This window comes from Hippoglossus hippoglossus, chromosome 11 (assembly GCF_009819705.1).
Source record: "Hippoglossus hippoglossus isolate fHipHip1 chromosome 11, fHipHip1.pri, whole genome shotgun sequence".
In the NCBI taxonomy this organism is placed as follows: domain Eukaryota; kingdom Metazoa; phylum Chordata; class Actinopteri; order Pleuronectiformes; family Pleuronectidae; genus Hippoglossus; species Hippoglossus hippoglossus.
The window spans coordinates 19,299,303-19,319,752 of NC_047161.1; the positions used below are offsets into that span (position 1 = coordinate 19,299,303).

At 41.5% G+C, this 20,450-nt stretch overlaps 1 protein-coding gene across 1 annotated transcript; it reads left to right on the forward strand.

The window, feature by feature from the left end:
- The first annotated feature begins 5,708 nt into the window (after window positions 1-5,708).
- Window positions 5,709-16,888, forward strand: si:ch211-30b16.2 (glycoprotein endo-alpha-1,2-mannosidase-like protein). The gene is made up of 4 exons (XM_034600368.1): window positions 5,709-6,281; window positions 7,263-7,372; window positions 13,921-13,997; window positions 15,425-16,888. The coding sequence occupies exons 1-4, from the start codon at window positions 5,777-5,779 to the stop codon at window positions 16,059-16,061; spliced, it is 1,329 nt and encodes a 442-aa protein (XP_034456259.1). The 5' UTR covers window positions 5,709-5,776; the 3' UTR covers window positions 16,062-16,888.
- Window positions 16,889-20,450: the final 3,562 nt, after the last annotated feature.

The window sequence follows — 20,450 nt, forward strand, 5'->3', positions numbered from 1 at the left end:
ACTGGGAGGCCTGTCAGCTCACCTTTCACCCCGCCTTTAGAGGGACATCAATCAATAAACCTGATCAATAACAAATCTATAATGGGCTGCCATGTTGTGACAGATATGCCTCCCACAACAAGCCCCTAGGTAGCACAGCCTGCTGCCGGCCACCTCAGGCCCGAACAGGCAACAATGACAGGTGGGAGTCTTCACTTTTACAGGAATATAACTAGATTTATTGGTATTTGCTCTTTGATTGGCTTTAGTATTAAGAGAAAATGAAAACAGATACATTTTTACCAGGTGTTAACATGCAGGACTTTTTTTTAAAGCAGCAATGTCTCTGATGGCATATTCTTACAGAAAGCAGATTTAGATTTAGCCAATGAATCTTAAGGTTGTTTGTTTTGTCCCAGAGCAGCTGATCTGAACTAGTTCCGTCATCTCTGAATGTGTTCACTCAGAGTTTTGAGCGTACCTGGTGAAAACAAATCCTAAATGATGCTATTCACCAAGAAGTCCTTTATTAGTCCCCCAATGGGGAAATTTGCAATATTAAATAGTTTGAATCCAGTGGAAATAGAAATATTAATAAAAGAGTCACTACGTTATTAATTTGTATTCAACATGGTTCACTAGACCCATAGACTGTATATAAAGATGGACGACATCACAGCTCCCACTCAAATTAAGTTAATCTATCTTGATTGCCCCCTGTTGGCTAGCTGTATAAACCAACCTCCACCATTGTTTTCAAATGAGATAAAACTAAAGTTAGAGCACATGTTAATTAGCCTAAATTTTTTCCAAAGATGGTTTCTGTCATTTTAGTTAGTCCTGATTATGATGTATGTTCCAGTGTTCATGTTTCTGGTTTGGTTTTAAGTAGTTTTTTGATTCTATGTAAAAAGGAGGAAATATCATGATTGACAGCTGAGACTGACTCATGATTGGTCGGGTGTGTGTAGGACCTTGATACTGCAGCTCTACACCACCATCACTACTGCGCCGACTCTGGCTCCAAATGAGGTCACCAGCGCAAGATGGCAGCTCCTATATCTTCGATGTTTTGGATTCATGTTAGTACAGTGAAGGAAGTGGAGACATCCATCTTTATTTACAGTCTACGGCTTTAGCTTTGGTGAATGCGTGTGTTCCATTGAGTGACTTCTAGTTTTTTGTGTTATATGACTTCTCGTGTATACATATGTGGTGTATATGCATCCCTGTATACATGTGTGTATGTGTGTTAATATATCCTGTTTTAAATGTTTATGTTTGAAAAGTATAAGGTCAAAGGGTCGTGCATATAAACACATGAATGAGAGGTTGTTGCTGTCTAACTAGCACAATCAAAAATGACGGGAAGAAGCAAACAAACAGTTTCAGCACCAAGAACAGCTCCTGTAACACAAGGCGTCCCTCTGAGACACTTCAGTAGCTGAGCAGCTCTCAGCAGAGCACGTATCTCTGCAAAGGTCCAACAGTCCGCTTCAGTTCAATCAAACTGCGAATTGCACACACTCATAAATATCAGTCGCCCACATATGTCCGATTCTTTTCATCAAGGTCCATGAATTATCTTTGGCCACTGAGTGTAAATGTAATAAAAAAAACACCGTCTCACAATAATAAAGTTTTTTTTTTTTTCTTCTTTGGTCTATGTCCCGTCCTTCAGCCATTTCGTGGAAACCTGAACGGTAGTTTTTGGGTTATCCTGCTGACAAACAACCAAACAAACAGTACAGTGGACAGGGGCAAGGATTACGCTGGGCCGCAGTTTGAGACAGTTGATAAATACCCATAGGGTTGAAATATTTAATAATAAAATCAGTGAGTTCATGTCGTATATACAAAAAACGGTATAAATATATATATGTTTATGTATATGTATAACAAAATGTAGTCTATTATTATAAAATTTCCCTCAAACCTTCACATAATACATGTGTAGTCATTTAAATATTTGATATATTTCTATATCCTCTTTTACAATATGTTAGTTGTAGAAATGTTTATATATCCAGTAAATGTTATGTTTGTTATGTTGTGTTTATGATGAGGCAATGTCTCTGGATGAAACAGTTACCGACTGATCTAATATGCAAATACATTTTCTATAGACTGGACTATGTGGGTGATACAATTGTTTTTTTGGGGATTTTGTTTTTCTACATTTTTCCAAATATCATATTCTTAACTTTCATTTTTATCTTAATTTGTTGTTAAAACACACGCTATGCTTGTACTGTTTTGCCTCTCAACATGTTACCTTGGGTTGTCACTCGATAAAAACTGAATCTAAAGCTGGAAATGGCCTATTTACCAAACTATTTATATTTATGCAAAAACATCCAAAACAAAACAATGTCTGCTGTCCTGTGTAATTTATTCCATTGGAGATACACAGACTCCATCTTCAGGCGACACATGGTCGTGCAGTGTTCACACTCACAAAAACGACTCTACTCTTTACATTCAGAGTACAGGGACAAACATTCATGCTCATAATAAATGCACCATAAAGAGAGGAAAGGATGGACATTAATGATAGGTTACCCTGGAAACTTGATTCAGGATTTATAGGCTGTGTCATGGCCGAGTCAAGACAGAGGAATAACACCGCTGAGTCATAGAGGATATAACCTTAACGGGCTCTTTCTCCTACAGAGTATCCAGGAAGTCAAGCAGAACTGATACCTGAACTGTCAAACATCCACCAGCAAAGGGTTAGAGAGAGGGAAACCATGTAGAGATCCACAGTGACATAAAGTGGAAGTTAAATATTAAAAATATTATTTCAGTCACTGAGTCAGCATGTAACCATGAAAATGTAGAGTATTATCTAAGTGATTGTTGTTACACTGATTAGACTGATGATTATATATATGTAGGAATAAATGCAAATGATGTTTGAAATAAAAAGTTAAAAAAAAGTTTTAAAAATCATTTCAATTCAGCTGTTTACTGGTAAAAGAGGAAGTGAAAGCACTTTGGACACTGAGGAAAAGTGAAGTACCTGAATTAAAATGGAGTGTTTTGATTGGTTCATACGATCCCTGCCCAATTTGTGACTGGAAATGATCTGATGTATATGTTACGTCTCTTCCCCTGTTAATAGGATTTTTTGGGTAGTTTCTCCTGACTCTTGTTGAGGGTGAAGGGCAGAGGATGTTGACTTTGTTAAGCCCTTTGAGACAAATTGTGATTTGTGAATATGGGCTATACAAATACAATTTGATTGATTGATATTTCTTAATAAAGAGTTAATTTAAAATGATCTAATGTAGGATATCCAAGGGCTGGCAAAAAAAGACCATCAGAAGTGATTCTCGCTGCATGGGGACACTACATCACTTCAATTACGAATCCTAACAAGAGCAACTCTACTGGAAACAAATCGACATGCCGGCAGTGCAGCTTTAAGCCCCAACTGAAGACAGCGGCACAGCTTTGAGCCCAGCTGTATGACAGAGGGAACAGATGGAGACTCCCTGATAGGCCAGAGGGTCTCAGCGAAGGGCTCGCTGCAGTTATCCATCCTCTTTGACTTCCTACAACATCTGGAGCGGTTGATGATCATGATTTTTGGACTTTTCCTGCCTTTAATCTTATCTCTCAAACTCCAAGTAGCTTATAGGTTGTAAGTACAATGATGACCATCTATGAAATGGACAGATTATATTGATTATTGAAATAACCGTTGTATTCTTTCATGTATAAAGTTTTAAACTTTATTACTGCTTTTGTTTTCTTCCGATACGACTCAATAAGGCACATTAGTTGTATTTAAGGTGACGATTTCCTTTTTTTTTGTGTGTGTCCAGTCTTATTGTGTCAAAGGGTTTCATTAAACTGCCTCAGTGATATACAATTAAAGATAAGAAGGAAACAGTTTTAAGCTGGATAAATCTCCTTCACCTCAGCCTATTAGTTATATGATTATAGCCTTGTTCAGGTGTTCAGTTGGCAGGGTAAAGGCATGAGGGCTGAGCACTGGAGTAACACTCCGGTGACTCCCACTAGTGACTCCAGTGACTCCCACTAGGTGTCACCTCAGGCATGCATTCTGTGAGACCACCCACGAGTCAAAGAACAATAGGATGATTGGTGAATATTGCAAAGAGGCATCATATACAAAAACAAATATTGTAGCAAATGGACGTTTTTGGTATCGCACACAAACACCAATTTCAGATAAATCACACTCTAATTCATTTTTTATTTTAAGAATGGTTGTGTGGAGCAGAAACTCTGACCCATTAGGGGTTTAGCGCTTACTAGACCCGTCTAAAACAATACAAAAAACAAGGTTTCAGGTATTTTATGGTAATTTTAAGACTTTTGCACAAGAGAATCTTGAGTTTCCTTTCCATTGAGTCCCGTTGTTTACGACTTCAAGTAGCCACACTACACCCAATTCATTTCCTCATTAGTCTGGTTAAATATAGATAAGGTTAAATAAACGGGTTACTGCAAACTGCATCATCCTTTAAGCAATAACATGTTTAGAGCAGAGGGGAAATGACGAAACATCCAAAAAGCGACAGTTTAAAAAGTCCCTGAATGTCACAGAGGAGATGGAAGCAATAAAACAGACATCAAGTTCTCAGTCTTTATCAAATGACAGTTAGGTGTACTATCTGTGTCTTAATGTGGCAGCAAACTACAGCTAACCCTAACCCTAACTAACTACAGTTAACTAAATAACTAAAATACAGTTGAGTTATATTTTCAAAAAAAGGTGAAGCCTGTATGAGAGGTGATTAGTGCCACATTGAATGGGAGGGAAGAGATACATATTTAAAGAAAAACCTTTAGGCAAAGAAAGATTTATTTGTATAGAACATTTTATATTTTAATCAATAAGAAATTCAAATTACTTTACATAAAAAGCAGCACATAAAAAATATATTCGTATATACATCACCCATCTTCCTGCATTGACGCTGATGAAAATACTGAGAATATTTGCTTTTGAGCGCTGTCATCAAATTGTGGGAATATTCATAGGTTTAATCATGATTATGAATTAATTATATTCGTCTACAGTAGATTCCTCCAAATTCTTAATAATGATTGAATTCCCACAGACAGACATCGAGGTCCACCTCTCGCTTCTCTGTGGCTTTAATCGCCCCTCATACATCTCTTTCCGGTGGACGGGGTTAATCCCACCTCCCTCCTGCCATCGGCACAGACACAAATGTTTCATTCTTTGCTCTGGTCTGAACATCCAGAAAAAAACTGTGTCTCTCTAATCCAGCACTGTGTCTGGCGACAGATCCAGAGACAGGTGTGATGAGGTTCGGGTGAGAGGAGGAGAAAGAGGAGGAGGAGGAGAAGGAGAGGAGAGGAGAACAGGCGCTGATTGGATGGGAAACAAAGGTAACCACACTTGGTTTGTTCCAGCTTTGACAGAAACCTCTGAGCAGCTGACAGAGACATGGGGGAACTGTTGAGCGACGTGTCACTTCCCCTCTGAAGACAAGCGATGGAGAGGAAATCTAATCCGACATGAGCGTCATGGCTGCGCGCGGGCGACCAGGGGGAGATTTCGCGTGGCAGCGACACGCAGCAGGAAGCCCTCGGGTCGTGGGCATGGAAGTGATGTGAGATCCCTTTAGTTGTCGTGTGTCTCACGCAGACTCCATTACGCACCCGCGCTTTCCTCTCTTCTACCTGCTCGATGCTGAAAGACGATCCGTGCGCTCGTGGGCTGTAATTAGGACGAAGCCGCATCACTCCTCCCGCCGGCTGCTGTCGCGGCTCCGCAGCACCACGGACAGCGACCATGACGCGCCTCCGCAGGAAGGCTCTCGTCGCGCTCTTCCTCTTCACGCTCTTCATCTTCGGCACCATGATGGGGCTCCGGACGCTCAAACCCAGCGACGGCTTCTCGGACATGGCCCCCGGCATGGACCTCATCGTGGAGCGGTCCGACAGGCGGCGGCTGGACGTGAAAGACGTGGCTGCCTCGCCGGGCCAGTTCCACATGGGCAGCAGCGACACGAAGGTGGTCTTCAGCAGGTCCGACCGAGACTACAGCATATTCTACGACGTGCACATATTCTACTACCTGTGGTACGGCTCCCCCAGCATGGACAACAAGTACATCCACTGGGATCATGTGCTGGTGCCACACTGGGACCCCAAGATCGCAGCCAGTCACGCTCAGGGAAGGCACACGCCACCAGAGGACGTCGCCTCAAGTTTCTACCCTGAGCTGGGACCCTACAGCTCCAGGGACCCGACGGTGCTGGAGTCACACATGGCCCAGATAGAAGCGGCTGCAGCAGGTAACAGTTTTGGCAACGCTGGCTCTGCATGTTTGGCTTGTTGTGGTGTGTGTTGACACCACAGGTTTGACATCCTCCAGTGGCTGTAAGCAAAACTTTAGAGATCCTGGACTAGAATGTTGATATTGCACTAAAATGCAAAACCTTTACTGACATCATCTCTGCGGGGACTGAGATTGAGGGAAACGACATATTATTTTATAACCATCTTCAAACATCACAATTATGCACCAAAGAGTTTGGTAGTAATTACTACAGCCGAAAATGTACAGTGTCATTTGATTGAATGAATCAGATACGGATGGCGTTTATTTAGTCTCAAACTGCTGTCTCACCCATAACACAAATGAATATTGCATTAACAACATGTAACAGCTTTTTGTGTCAACAGCAGTGGTAAATATGATCCACAAAGTTTACACTGAAAAATGAAAGGGCAGGGAGTTAAAAGATGCCTTTCCGCTTGCAGAGTATGCATCCTTGCAAATATGTGTTTTTACTCTGTAATTTTGAGACTAAATGAATGTCCTACTACTGATACTTAAATGTATATGCAGCGAAAGAAAACAAAAGGGGAAAGGGGGAGCAACAGTACTTAGAAATTCATCATATTCAAAGTGTTTTGTAAATACTGAGTACCTGTGGGGTACGGCAGTGGGAAGCAAAGCTGACGTTTGGGAGAATGGGTGTTAACAACCTTGGTCTTCCAGTATCTGTAATAAACAGTAATTGTATGCTTAGAAAGAACGGGATAACTTCACTTGTCATTTTTAAGTTGGAGTACAACTACATTTTGTAGAATTAATACGTAAATATAAAGTAAACATAACTTAACTCTGACAGTTGTATTTGATCACTTCATGGTTTGAGACAATGTTCTAAGTTCTACCAGGTTGGGATGGAAAGAAAAGGTCAATGGCGATATTGTAAAATAAATATTCCTCTGGATGTCCTCCCCTCCTCTCCATGCTGGTGTTGTAGGGGTGTTGGTGTTGTCCTGGTATCCTCCTGGGGTGGCAGACGACCACGGGGAGCCCACGGAGGACCTGGTTCCCGCTGTCATGGACGCTGCCCACAGGCACAGCATCAAGGTAACTGGTGAGACAACCGGTATGTTTTTTTCCTTTCTGATGATTTACTGAATGAGTGAATGGCTTGCCGGTGACAATGAATTGTGTGGTAGAACAAGACAAAGCTGAAAATGTTCATATATTCAGCACGGAAATAAGAAAGCTACTTTGATATAATTCATGTTGGTTGTAATATAATATAAATATGTGTCTAAAAGTCCTAATCTGACATACAACTAACATTTCATTGGTAGGTCACATGCTCATTTTGAACAGTGCCAATAAAAAAATGAAAATATCAATGTTTATTTGACAAAAGGTCAATCTTAATTGTGCCCAGACTGGGCCAGTGTAGGCTTTGAGGACAGCCTGATACAACCAGTAAAGTGAGTATAATGAAGATAAAGTGACAAATAAGTGAATCTAGAATGAATTGAAACAACTAAGAATCCATGTTATTACAGATTAATATTGGATATTAGTTACATCCTCGAAGAGATACAAAGAGTAACTTGAAACATCGTGTTGAATCAAATATAATCATAATATAAAAATCACAGCTTTTTATAAAATTCACCAATATACATTTATAATAAATCCATTTTATTTTTACCTTCCTAGTGAAGTACACATTACTAAAGACCTTTGAACAAATTATATTTGTATTGTTCTTCATATTAAACTGAAGCTTTTCTAAAGGAATTCTCAGACACGTACTGTAGGTGAGAGCAATAGCAAGAACATAGAAGCCTTGTTACATAGTGATGAATGATGTGTTTGTTAATGTTGCCCCAATGCGTTTCTTGTCTTTAATATCTCTCTGTTTAAGAGGTGCTTCTCGCCTTGCCCACTAGTTAATAGTTAGTTGGCTGGTCAATAAACTACTGCAGCTGGAAGCTATTCGCCAATAAGTCACAACAAGCTAGCAGGCTTACAAATTTAATGTCAGTTACCAGTAGGGGTCGTAATATACTTGTGTACTTGTACTTGTACATGTACTTGTGTACATGTACACAAAATGGCTGCTTCGCGTATCCTGCGTCCATTTGGTGCGTAGGTTGTGCATGTCCTCAGAAATTACTGCAACACATACGCAAGAACCAATACCCACATAGAGGTCGGGGCAGTGTGGAGTCCCACGTCCCACGTCGTCAGGGGCACGTCATCAGAGACAGAAATGGTGGAGCCGGATTGGCAGAGAAAGAGAAGTAAACCTTTTCACAATGTGTCTGATTCAGGGTTCTGACATATCACCCTTCGCTTTTTCTGTCTTGATCTTATCATTAGCCAAATGTTGATCTCTTCAAGTGTCGCCATCTTTGTGTTTACCGCTTGCACGTCCGGAAGTAGCAGAAAGATCGGTCAAAGATCAGTCAAAGATCATAAGGCACATTGCTCTACAATCTTGAGTCTGACTTCTGTGGTCTGCCCTCTACAGGAATTCTACAGTAACACGTGAAGTACCCAAGCAAGTACGTGAACACTAATGTTCATGATGCAGCCGGTTGCTGAAGCGTGCTAACTGTTAGCCCACTGTCAGTTAGCGGGACTACAAAGTTAATTAAAGAAACATATCTGTTCAATATTAAGGGGCATGTAGCCCCATCTGTCTTAAGAAACAGCTTAGAATTTAAGATTGTTGGAGCCTCTGTACCATTGATATTCCATAACTGTGAGAAACCCAGCGCCTCTTTTATGGAGCAGTTTGTATTCAATCAAAGCAGAGTGGGTGTCCTTCCTTTTAACTTCAACCGATTTTTGAGAAATTTGATAAAAGAAAATAGTAATTCATATATTTCTCTCCACTACTCATGAAAATCAAGGACTTTATTTGTCAAGATAAACAGCTGGTGGCACAAAATCCCCAGTTACATGCCATCAAAATATTGCAGAAGTGGACACAGTCCTGCAGAGAAAACAAATCTGCTAGTGCACAACCACACCTTATTTTAAGACACACGAGTAAATATGCAATTTAAACATCATGAGTGCTCTTTCTGGAACTAGAAAAGAGACTCGGATCCTGCGCTGCCTTGCACCAGGTCTAAGATAAGGCCTAGATGTGTGTCAAGCCCTTAATTCAAAACACAAAGTCGTGCAGCTGCATTGCCTTCTGGTCGACTGAGACTAGAAATGTGATCAAGAAATGTGTCCCTGTTTCAATGTTGATGCTCTGACCTGAAAACCTGACATTTAAAGTTGTATGGACATTGCAGAGAGATGCAAATGTTGTGCTATCAGACTCATTCTAACTGAGCCAAAGACTTAGAGTGCTTTAGGGTAGATTTTCCCTTTCAGTGCACAATTCCATCTCACAAAGTCGTTTGTCCTTAAACACTGAGGGGTTTCAGATACCACGGAGCCATAAGATGCTGAAGGTGCTCCAGACAGGGGCAGCAAAACAAGCTGAGCACAGGCCGTAGATTCAGCATCGACAGGACAGAGGAGCTTTCCGTCACTCTACTTTCACGCTCCTTATAAGGAAGTCTTAAACTGAGAACTGGGTCTCTCTGTGTGTCTCAGTCAGACTTACACAACAGTGTGTATCTCACAGCTGACCTGAGGGCTAATGCTCCAGTGTTTCAGTGCACCAGAGCCGCCGCTGACAAAATGCAGGCTGAAGTCTGTGTGTATGAGCAGTCATGTGTGTGTCTACCCTTTCTCTGCAAGTGTCATACATGTATACCTTCAGACATCACATCATTGGGTATCGGGATTTTGACACAGGAGGAGTTCCTCTGTCAAGATTCAAAAGTGGGTTGAGGTGTAAAGATTGAACATCCTTGTGAACTGCATCTAAAGCAGGCCACTGGTGTCAGAGAAATCGGTCAGCACATCACAGATGACAGACAGGAGGACACGGGCTGATCTATAATCCCCTCCAGCCCCCCCCCCCACCCTCACTAATTAAACATGGATTGACCCCGTTTGCTCAGTGAAAAGCAAACAAACTTTAAACTTTAGTAGAGCAGAGAAGATCTACGTTCTAATGACAAAATCCATCATTGTGACAACAGAAAGCCTCTCACTATAACAAGGTAACAAGGAATCTCTTTGGTTTTAATGATGTTACGCCTTTAATAAAACCTATTCGCCCATAGATGAGATTTCAACATATACAAAGTAATGGGCCTTTCTTGCTTTGTCAATCCACTAGATGTGCTTTTACTGAAAACACGTGACTGTCATTACCACCAAGTCCTGTGATAATTACCTTATTTACCATGTTCTGACCTCACCCACCATGACTCTTACAACCATCTGGAGTTGTCCCAGTGTGATCTATATCCACCATCAATCCTAAATGAGCAATGCTTGGATCCTTTAGCACAACAGATATCAATGGAAAAAGCATCAGTGCTACAAAGAAACCAGTTCCAAGAGTTCAATAAAGTCTACTCAACAATCCTCAAATCTCTCCTAGTGCCGGTGAGTTAATACTACAACATATATGTGACAAGTAAAGTAATGTAAGCATTTAACTGGGGAGGAAGGAAGAGAAAGAAAAAAAGCAAAGCAGAGAAGAAAAAGAGAAAAAAGAACGAAATGGAAAAATGTATGCAAGTGGAGGTATGTATATAAATGAATGAACAGAACAAAATACCACACCCATCCTGTAAAGCCTCATGAATGCATACAAACAGATTCTACTTATTTTTACCTCTTTTAATTTTTTCATTTGTCTTGTTTGTTTGTCTTTATATTATATTTTATATTATTTGTTTTCTGTTTATTTTATTATTATCATTTTTATTACTATCACGATTTATTTCTTTTGTTTGTTTGTCTCTTTTTACACACACTGTGTCCTACTACCTATCGAACCTTTGAATGTAAACTCTGAGATTGCGTCATAGTCTGGATGGACAGAAAAAGGCACCATTGCTTCCTTATGGGTCTCATCAGTCACAATGTTTTCTCTCCTGATTCGTCATGCTCTCTTTTTTTCCCCAAAGATGGTTTCTATCATTTTATGTGGTTCTCATCACACTGATGTAAGTTTAAGGTTTGATTTTTTTCTCTTAGATGTTTGGTTTCAAAGTTATTTGATGCTATAAAAACAAACTGACCAAAAAAACACTTTTCATCTGCATCCATCTCCGGCTTATTCGGCCAAACGGGAACAGATTGAACCGCATCTTACCTCACTGGTGTTTCATAATTTCCAACAAGTAGTCGAGGCGGCTGACAAGCCCGAGCCCTGGCGCCAAATGCTGCCACGTCGTCATGGAAACTGTTTATGAAGACCTTGCAGCCTCTTTTGAAAGATAGAGTGGGCGTTGAGCTTTCAGTGTTTGTGGCTCTACAGCTCTGTCGATGCTTTACTGTGCTGCAGGAGACCTTTCCTCTCTCTGTGACTGAAGAAAACAAGCATACAATAGTTTCCTACAGCTTTTTCATGGATGACAATGGCCATCCATCCCCCAACTCTCCAGTCCTGTGAGAGAACATAACGCTGTTCTCGATGAAGTCACACCACCAGTTTTATTGACTTTGTCATGGATAGGAACTAAAATTCCCTCTGGATCACTCAGCATATGTTCTTTTAATTTTTCTGTTCTACTGAGAGTCGGCTAAAACCGGATTTCTGAGACACTCTGAGTCAGTGGAAAAGATCCCAACTCCTCTGAAAGTGTTGACAGATGAGATAAGAATACGGGACACGGCTGCAGGGATGGTGAGCATCTGCTTCACTTGCTCCCTGCTCCACCGCCCTCTCACCTACATTCTCCAGAAATCCTCAGTATCCTGCAGGCTGCACTTGGCCCCTCGCTGCCCTTCTGTCTCTTTGCATTATACCACAGGAGAAAGACACAGTTTGCCTGCCTGTCTGTGTGCATGCAAGAATCTAAGGCACACTCCGTCTGTCTTTATCAAATTCACAATTTAAATACTCCCCATGCAATGTAAATATTCTCAATTTAAAATAATATGTCTCACTGTGTAATTCCAACCTTGCACAATGTTAAAACAATTTTGCTTTTTGTGCAGTGCAGTTGGAGAAAGACTTCCCCCCCTTAGATCTTACTGTGGTGCACAGCTCTTACTATAGGTACTGTATATGAACTCGACCAGTCAGGGCCACACTCTCATATGCTTGACTCAGCCTGACGTGACTCAGATGATACCATCTCTCATACATTCTCTGTACCTGCTGCACTTCTTGTACAAACCTAACTGCTGCCTGTGTGTTGAAGAATAACAACAAGTCGAACAGCAGACTCAGCGTATGTTAGCCTTTATGAATTTCATCTCACTGTCATGTCTTATTTATGTTACAATATAAATATGATGTAGATTTTGTTTATTTCTAGTAAAAAAAAGAATACACACAAAGCAACAACACAATTATCACAATGTAACTTACAACTTAATATTTTGTAGAATAATGGAGTGTTTTACTAACATCCATATTTTCTGTTATTAAGCCGTGTACTCAAGGTCCAAATGGTGCAGAATAGGGATTAACATTTTTCACATATTCACTCTATCCTGGGAATTTGACTTATTTTTAATGTTTAGCTTTACATACTGTTAAAAATCCATTGTTAAGCCTACAGTTTAAACAACACTTAATACAACAAGTAGAAATATGTATAGCCTATGGGGTCCCAGCCTGTGCAATTTAGTGTATTATTTGATCATATTATTTAAAAAAGAAGGCAAAAAAAGGCCATTCATGTTAATAGACTGAATGAACGTAACAAACTCCACATTCAGATTGAACTTGGCCAAAGTCGCGAGAATGACGATGGAGATTATGACCACCTTTCTCCAGTACTGCTCAGGGATAGATGCATTTCACCACAGTGTAATGAAAATCCATCATATGCTGCCGTCCCTGCCAGTATTTCATGTAGGGACTAATTTGGATTAAATATGAATTCAGTGTTCTCGCATGCTGAGATTCCAAATGTGGCAGCAAAGCACCTAAATAGGACCTAAATAGCATTTGCTATTTAAAAACAGTGTGGGCCCTGGATGGGAAAAAGACAACTGTGCCGGTCTGAATCTACGTCTTCTTAGCTTGCACCGCTTTGGGCTGGGTGTAAAATAAGGTCCTGTGTGTCGGCGGAGGATTTGTATTGGCTTCTTTTTAAACTAGTATAGACTGGTCCTGAATGGGAGCAGATCTGTCCTCTGTCTTATATCTTGATCTCAATGCTTTTTGGATCTGGTTCCAGCCAAAGATAACTCCTCACTCAAACCTGTGACGGCACACTGGTGTTTACAATGAGCACGACACTGTCACAATGTGGAGCAGTTTGACGTTTGAGAACAAAAACATGGATCCACTGCGGAACAAGTACCTCCAGAATCAACACTTCACTCAACACTGATCCACAAACAGCGTGGTGAAATATCTAGGGTTGTCCACAGACCACTAATTAAATATTCCCTTCATACTGGCTGTCCATCAAAACAAATAATATACTAGGATAATGAGCAGCAAGATTTGAATTTAAAATTCATTGCATAACCTAATTATTTTTTCAGCTCTTTGTGTATTAATGTTCTGCTTTATGGCCTTTAACTCAATATCCATGTTTGAATGTATCTTTTTCCAGGTGGCCTTTCACATACAGCCATACAAAGGACGGACGGACCAGAGCATGCATGACAACATCAAATACATCACTGACAAGTAAGCTGTGTTTTTCTGTATCCACTGTCCTCTGTGCTCGATTTGATGCCTTCCCTTCACCAGAGGGTCGAAGCTCTGCCTGCTGTCTCAGTGGCCACTCACATCAAAAGTGTAGTGATGTGGTGAAACATGACGCCTGATAAGGGAAGAGGAGGAACAGGTAGTTAAATATAGATGTCTCCCTTGTGATCCTGCTGTAATGGATCGGCGGATATCTTCTGCTCTGACTTCAAGCAGCCTGGTTGTGTGTCAAAGGGAACTTGTCTCTTTGTCCATCGATATAAATAATTTCAAAGTTCTCTTCTTTTTTTTTTACTGTAACCCAACTGATGTATAAAAGATAACGGCTTTAAGAGAGAGGCGTGGAGAACGGTTTGGAGGTTAACCATGAAACATTTCATCTAATACCATATTCGTCAGTGGACTGAAGAAGAACAAAGCGCCTCTGATGTCGTGTTTACAATGACACAGGACAGTTAAATCAGAGCTTGAGTTCTGATGTCTGGGCTTTATATTGCCGCCAGTATGTTGGGAAACCTGCTGTGTTGACTGTCCATATGACGTTAAGCAAACATTGGAGAAAGAGAAAGACACAATAATTTAAGTAAAGCGTGAAATTTCTGAATTTATGACACAAAGTCAACCTGTGACATTTTAGGTGTATCAAACGTGTTGCGGCCTCAATAGACCAGAGTCAATATGATCAATGGCTTCTATAGACCTCTTATCTGGTTGTAGCACTGACCCTTGATTCAAGGTTTTCCATTACGAGCATGTGAACCACACTACATGACTGACTGGCGCAGGGTCACCGGGAGAAACTGATGAGTCATCCTACAACAGGATGACACATGATGGAGGAGAGGTCAAAGTATACAGAGATCGGCTCGGGCAATATTTCTCTGTCCAAACCCATCCGAGCCAGAGAGAAAACCGAACCTGATGCAGTGAACATAAGCTGCACTGAGTTTGTGTTTCAATGTCCCCCGCATGCATAGTAATTGGTTGATTTCCCTGGTCACAGACATGTGCTGTAAAAATCGGAATCTGCAACATGTCTGTGAGTCTCTTTAATCGCACATAGTTCAAACATAGAAATTGCAAAACTCGTCATCAGCGATTGGCAAATCAGGCTGAAAATCGTGTAGTGTGAACTAGGCTTAACTTGCAGTCTTGTATTGCAGTTGGTATCTGTGTAGTCAAACAGATTCAGACCTTAAAGCCGCACTAATCAATATATTTATCTGAACATTCAAATAACTGACTAATGCGAAAGGTGCGGCTCAAAATAACAAATTTGCAGAGTCCTAGTGTTGTACTATGTGTTGGTTTTCTAATCTCATCAACTTTTCCTATATGATCTGCACAGTATCAAAATGTATGCAGAGAAAGCTGGAACATTAAGTCCTCTCTTGTTTTTCCTGCAGGTATGGACAACATGGCGCCTTCTACAGATTCCGGTCCAGCACAGGTCGGGTCCTGCCTCTGTTTTATGTCTACGACTCCTACCTGACGCCGCCAGAGTCCTGGGCAGAGCTCCTGACAGCCAAGGGCTCCCACAGCATCAGGGGCACACCTTACGATGGCATTTTCGTGGCCCTCATCGTCGAGGAGCGCCACAAACATGACATCCTGGCCAGTGGCTTCGATGGCATATACACCTACTTTGCCTCCAACGGCTTCTCCTTTGGTTCGTCCCACCAGAACTGGAAAGCCATCAAGGCCTTCTGCGATGGAAACAATCTGCTGTTCATCCCCAGTGTCGGCCCAGGGTACGTAGACACCGCTGTTCGGCCATGGAACAACCACAACACCAGGAACCGGGTGAATGGACGATACTACGAGACCTCCCTGCAAGCAGCTCTGTCTGTCAGGCCAGAAATTGTCACCATTACTTCCTTCAATCAATGGCATGAAGGAACGCAGATAGAGAAGGCTGTGCCCAAGAAAACAGTGACCCGTTTGTACCTAGACTACCAACCCAACCAGTCTGACCACTACTTGGAGCTTACACGTCAGTGGGCCGAGAACTTTAACAAGGAGAAAGACAAGTGGTTGATGTGAACGTGGTTTTATTTCCCTGGTAGATGTGCCGGGGGGGGATCGGAAATGACAAGACGTCAGCTCTCACTGTAGAAAAACAACTTTACATTGGTACATCTTCCTGTTTTTCTCCACTTCAGAACACCACTGATGAGCTTTCCCCCAAATATCCACTCTGCCCACATTGTTTTTAGTCACTAACATTTTTGTAAAGGTAAATAAGTTCACTGGTTTGTTGAATCGACAAGGTCACAGCGAAAGGGAATCATCCTTTTGAGGATAACAAATCAGTATGTGTTGTGACATCAAGAAAGTGTGGCTATGTACAGTAACTCTGCTCTTTTGGGTTTTGGTTTTTATTTTCTTATGATAGGAGACTGTTCTTGTCCTATGAATTCCTGTATTTCCTTGAGGACAAATTAAAATGTGTCTGTTTACCAATGGAGAATCATTGTTTGATGTGAAGTGGTAGCAAATGTAATTGATGCAATAGAAGCTACTGAGTTGTAAGCAAAAATGTATGTGGTTTTAACAGTGGTACTTTAGTCAATTCCCTATAGGGGGCCTGTGGCTCATTGTGGTTGAGCTGCTGTCTCCTGGGTGGAAACCCTGATTGTGTCAGAGATTTCCCCAGAGTACAACATATGTCAAATTAAATACGTGGAAGGAGATCCAACAAACCAACCTCTGATGGGAGCAGCTGAAAGACAAAAACAGTTCTAGTCAATTCCCTCTGACACTACTGATAAAATAATACACTTAATAGGTACCTAAAATGGGCTGTGCAGAAAAGATGGGACGACAGTACCTGACCAAGAAGCTTACAAGTTTACATCAGCATTTGTTTGTCTGTTAGTTAACAGGTGGTATGAGTCAGGAAAGAACCAATTTAATGTTGGTGCTGATCTGGATCAGGGGGCAGATCCAGTAATTTTTTTAATTCTTTAATATTATGAGATTTTTCAAAATTGTCGTTGATTTTTTTCTCTCTCTCTCTCTCTCTCTCTCTCTCTCTATATATATATATATATATATATACATATAAATATAAAATTCAAGGTTAGAGTGCCAAGCAATTGCACACACTATATATCAGTCCGCTGGTGACTTTATCACATTAAGTTGCTGAGAGCTTTAAATTCAACACTTCTAAGCACAAGGCAGAAAATAAGGTTATTTTAGAGCCTGACCCAGGAAGCTGCCTCCATCTCACTGGGACTCCCCCTGTGTCTGTGGGTCCACAACAGCCTGTACCTGTCGGAGACATCTTCACCAAGCAAAAAGGATTGAGTTGAGGTAGTGGAATGATTTTACCGCTGAGATTGGAAGCACTAAAAGAGAAGAAATAAACGGCTCAGTGACTAACAAGGAATAAAAATCACCACTGGAAGAATCTCCTTCTCATTTCAGAGGGCAGCCCTAAATGAGACAAAGGTAGAAGCGCCTCCAAGTGGCTCCCTGTGTTAAATAACGTGTGCACTAGGGATCCCAGTGCATTTCTTCTTTTCTTATACTTTTTGGTTTATTTTACGTGACACAGTCCAGTTATAGACCGACCAACTTCTGAAAACAAAAGTTACAGAGGTCATCAGTGAACATTTCTGACTTATGCCCGGGCCACACCGCAGAACAGCTGCGGAACGGTTTGCTTTTCATTTCCATGTTAACAGATTAGAGCAGCCACACCGGATGAGGTTCAGCTGAGGTTCAGGTGCAGAAGCCACGCTGCTCTTCTGGAGAACAACTTATCCAGATGGACTAAACCTAAGAGTTCACCTAAGATACCCATGATGATCTCATAAAGGTAGGATAAGCCATATTAATTCAATACACTTTTTGTCAAATTCTGCTAATATCTCCTCCCAGTCAGCTGTATGTTCTGAATGTGCGCTGGGAAAAAATCTGATTTAAATACAAGCGCTGACTCTGTATTTGCAGATGCTGCACTACCCAAACATCACAACGCCTGTTCCAGCCAGTCGACAACATGGGTATTCATGCTCATGCACAGACTGGGAGCAGAGAGGGGGCAGTGGGTGATAAACAATAAATGCTAATGGTGCACTAATCCTCTTTCTTTCTTTTATTAAAACAAGGAAACATCCACCTGTTACATCTCAAACAAGATCATGAAATTATTCCTCTGTCTTCTACTATCAAGGGATGGGAGGAGGAGGAGCTGAAAATAGAACGGAACAACTACTGTTATCAGGTGGCTAGATCCAATATGTTGAAATCAGTGGAGCTTCTGAAGGAGCAATGAAGGGACGGGTGTATTTGTTTTCATTCCCCAGAATCAATAAGTCCACCTTTAATGACTGTGTACATACAAGTAAACTATGGTTAGTGCAGCTGGTCCAAGTTGGAAGTAAACCTGTGATATGTGACAGGGAGATTGGGTGTAAATTTGGTTTTCAGAGAGCTCATTCCCGAACAAAGATGAATGCAGTTTAGTTTATTTGAATGACAAGTGAAGTTGAGTGGAGGATGATGGTCAGGCTGGAGGGATGAGACAGTTTGGTGGCCTGTAATGAGGGTTGAGCATGAATGGACAAATAAAAGGTCAAATGGGGATTAATGGTGAGCCAGGTGGTGCAGGTGGTGTCGCTGCGAGAAAGCCAGGTGCTGAGGCTCAGGGTGGGGGCACATTTTAATGAGGCTTCACACAGCTTTATCGTTCCTCATGTAGTTCCTGTAATTAGAAAGAATGAAGACCAGAGGCAGAAAGTGGGTTTGGAAAGGAGCTTTGCAGCAACTGAGACAAAGGGAAAGAGGTTTGACACACTTAGGTATGCACAGAAAATCAGCTTCCTAAAGCTGCTTTCAGACGTGCACTGAACTCTGCTGCTCCTTCGTATATTTTCTCCGGAGGAGGTGCATGTGTGAACGTAAATGTCAGAGTGAGGCGCTCAGCAGTTTCTTCAGACTTTCTCCACCTGGCCCCCGAGTATAATGTCCATAGAAATCCAAGAGAAATCCATGTGTGAACTCAGCAGGGGATCCCCTGACGCAAAAAAGAAAACAAAAATCTCCCGGTGAAAATGTGGCGACTCACACGTAGAAGACACAGATGAATGTGTCAAGAGAGTTTGAGGTGATAAGAGCTGGCGACGATGTCAGTGTGTTATCAAGAAAATCATGTGATCTCTGCAGCTGAGTTAATACGTCAGTTCCTGCCTTTGCCTGCTGCACCCCCGGCTTCTCCACCTCTCGCCTGAGAAATGCAGAGGATTTGTTGCTGTTGTGAAGGCGTCTGTGCAGAGAACCTCCCGCTGTGTTGTGCATTCGTGAAAGGCAAACTCTGTGTCAGCTCCACAGCCAATTCTCCGGATTTTACCCGCAGGCCATGTCTGGAAACGGCTTACTGTAAACATAGGCGGTTTTCAGACATGCACTGAACTCCGGATAATCTCCTGGCATTACCATTCATGTCTGGAATTTGCTACACAGTAATAGTGTGTCGACTGTGTTGGTTTCCCAGTTTAGAGGTGGTGCTGTTCATATGAAGCAAAAACACATACCTGTCAATCTCTATTAAGACTGATTTGTTGTTTCTCGGTTTTGTTAGATTCGGTTTTAAGTATTCGTGTTACTAATAAAACCTTGTATTTTGGGGTATAAGCTGTAATTTCAAGCATCTCATGGAAGTATTTTGCTGAAATTAAATAAATGATAAGGCGAATTTCAAGAGATTACATAAACTTTCCCAAGCGTGTTTGGTGGTTGACACTGCCATAACACTTGCACATTTCAAGCAGTGCTCGTCAGAACTTGCCATTTTCCAATCCATAAACCCACGGAGCAGCTTTCAGTGTGCAGGCTTGACTTTGGTTATCTTACAAGGGCCAGCATGTGGCTGTGTAATTTACCAGTGAGACCTGGGTAAGTGCATGTATGTCAGGAGCTTGGAAGTGGAACACATCAAGCACGGTGACCCAACCAGCGGCAGCGTGGTCCGGCTGCAGCCCTCATGTGAATGAGAAATCACTGGAGCCAAGCAGATCCCTCAAGACACTCTAATACCACACTTTGCTGGCTCTGCCCCCGTAAAGCCTGTGCCCATGGGAGTCACGTTAGTACCAGGCTACCGGCAGCTCTTTTACAAATGTCAGGCCTCGGAGCACCTAATAACTGTAGATGTTTTTTCAACAGCAAAGCACAGAGAATTTCTCTCAGAATATTCCTTTCAGCCTCTGCAATAGAATTCAGACTTCTTCACAGGATAATATATTTTGATCACTTCTACAAGTACTACTGATAATTTGTGGTTGATCAGTCAGTCAAACAATCAATCAAGACAAAAATATCACAGACGACTTGATGGATTACCACGGAGTTTGATATAGACATTCATGGTCCCCAGAGGATGATAAGTACTGACTTTTAATGAATGTTAACTTCTGTTTTGCG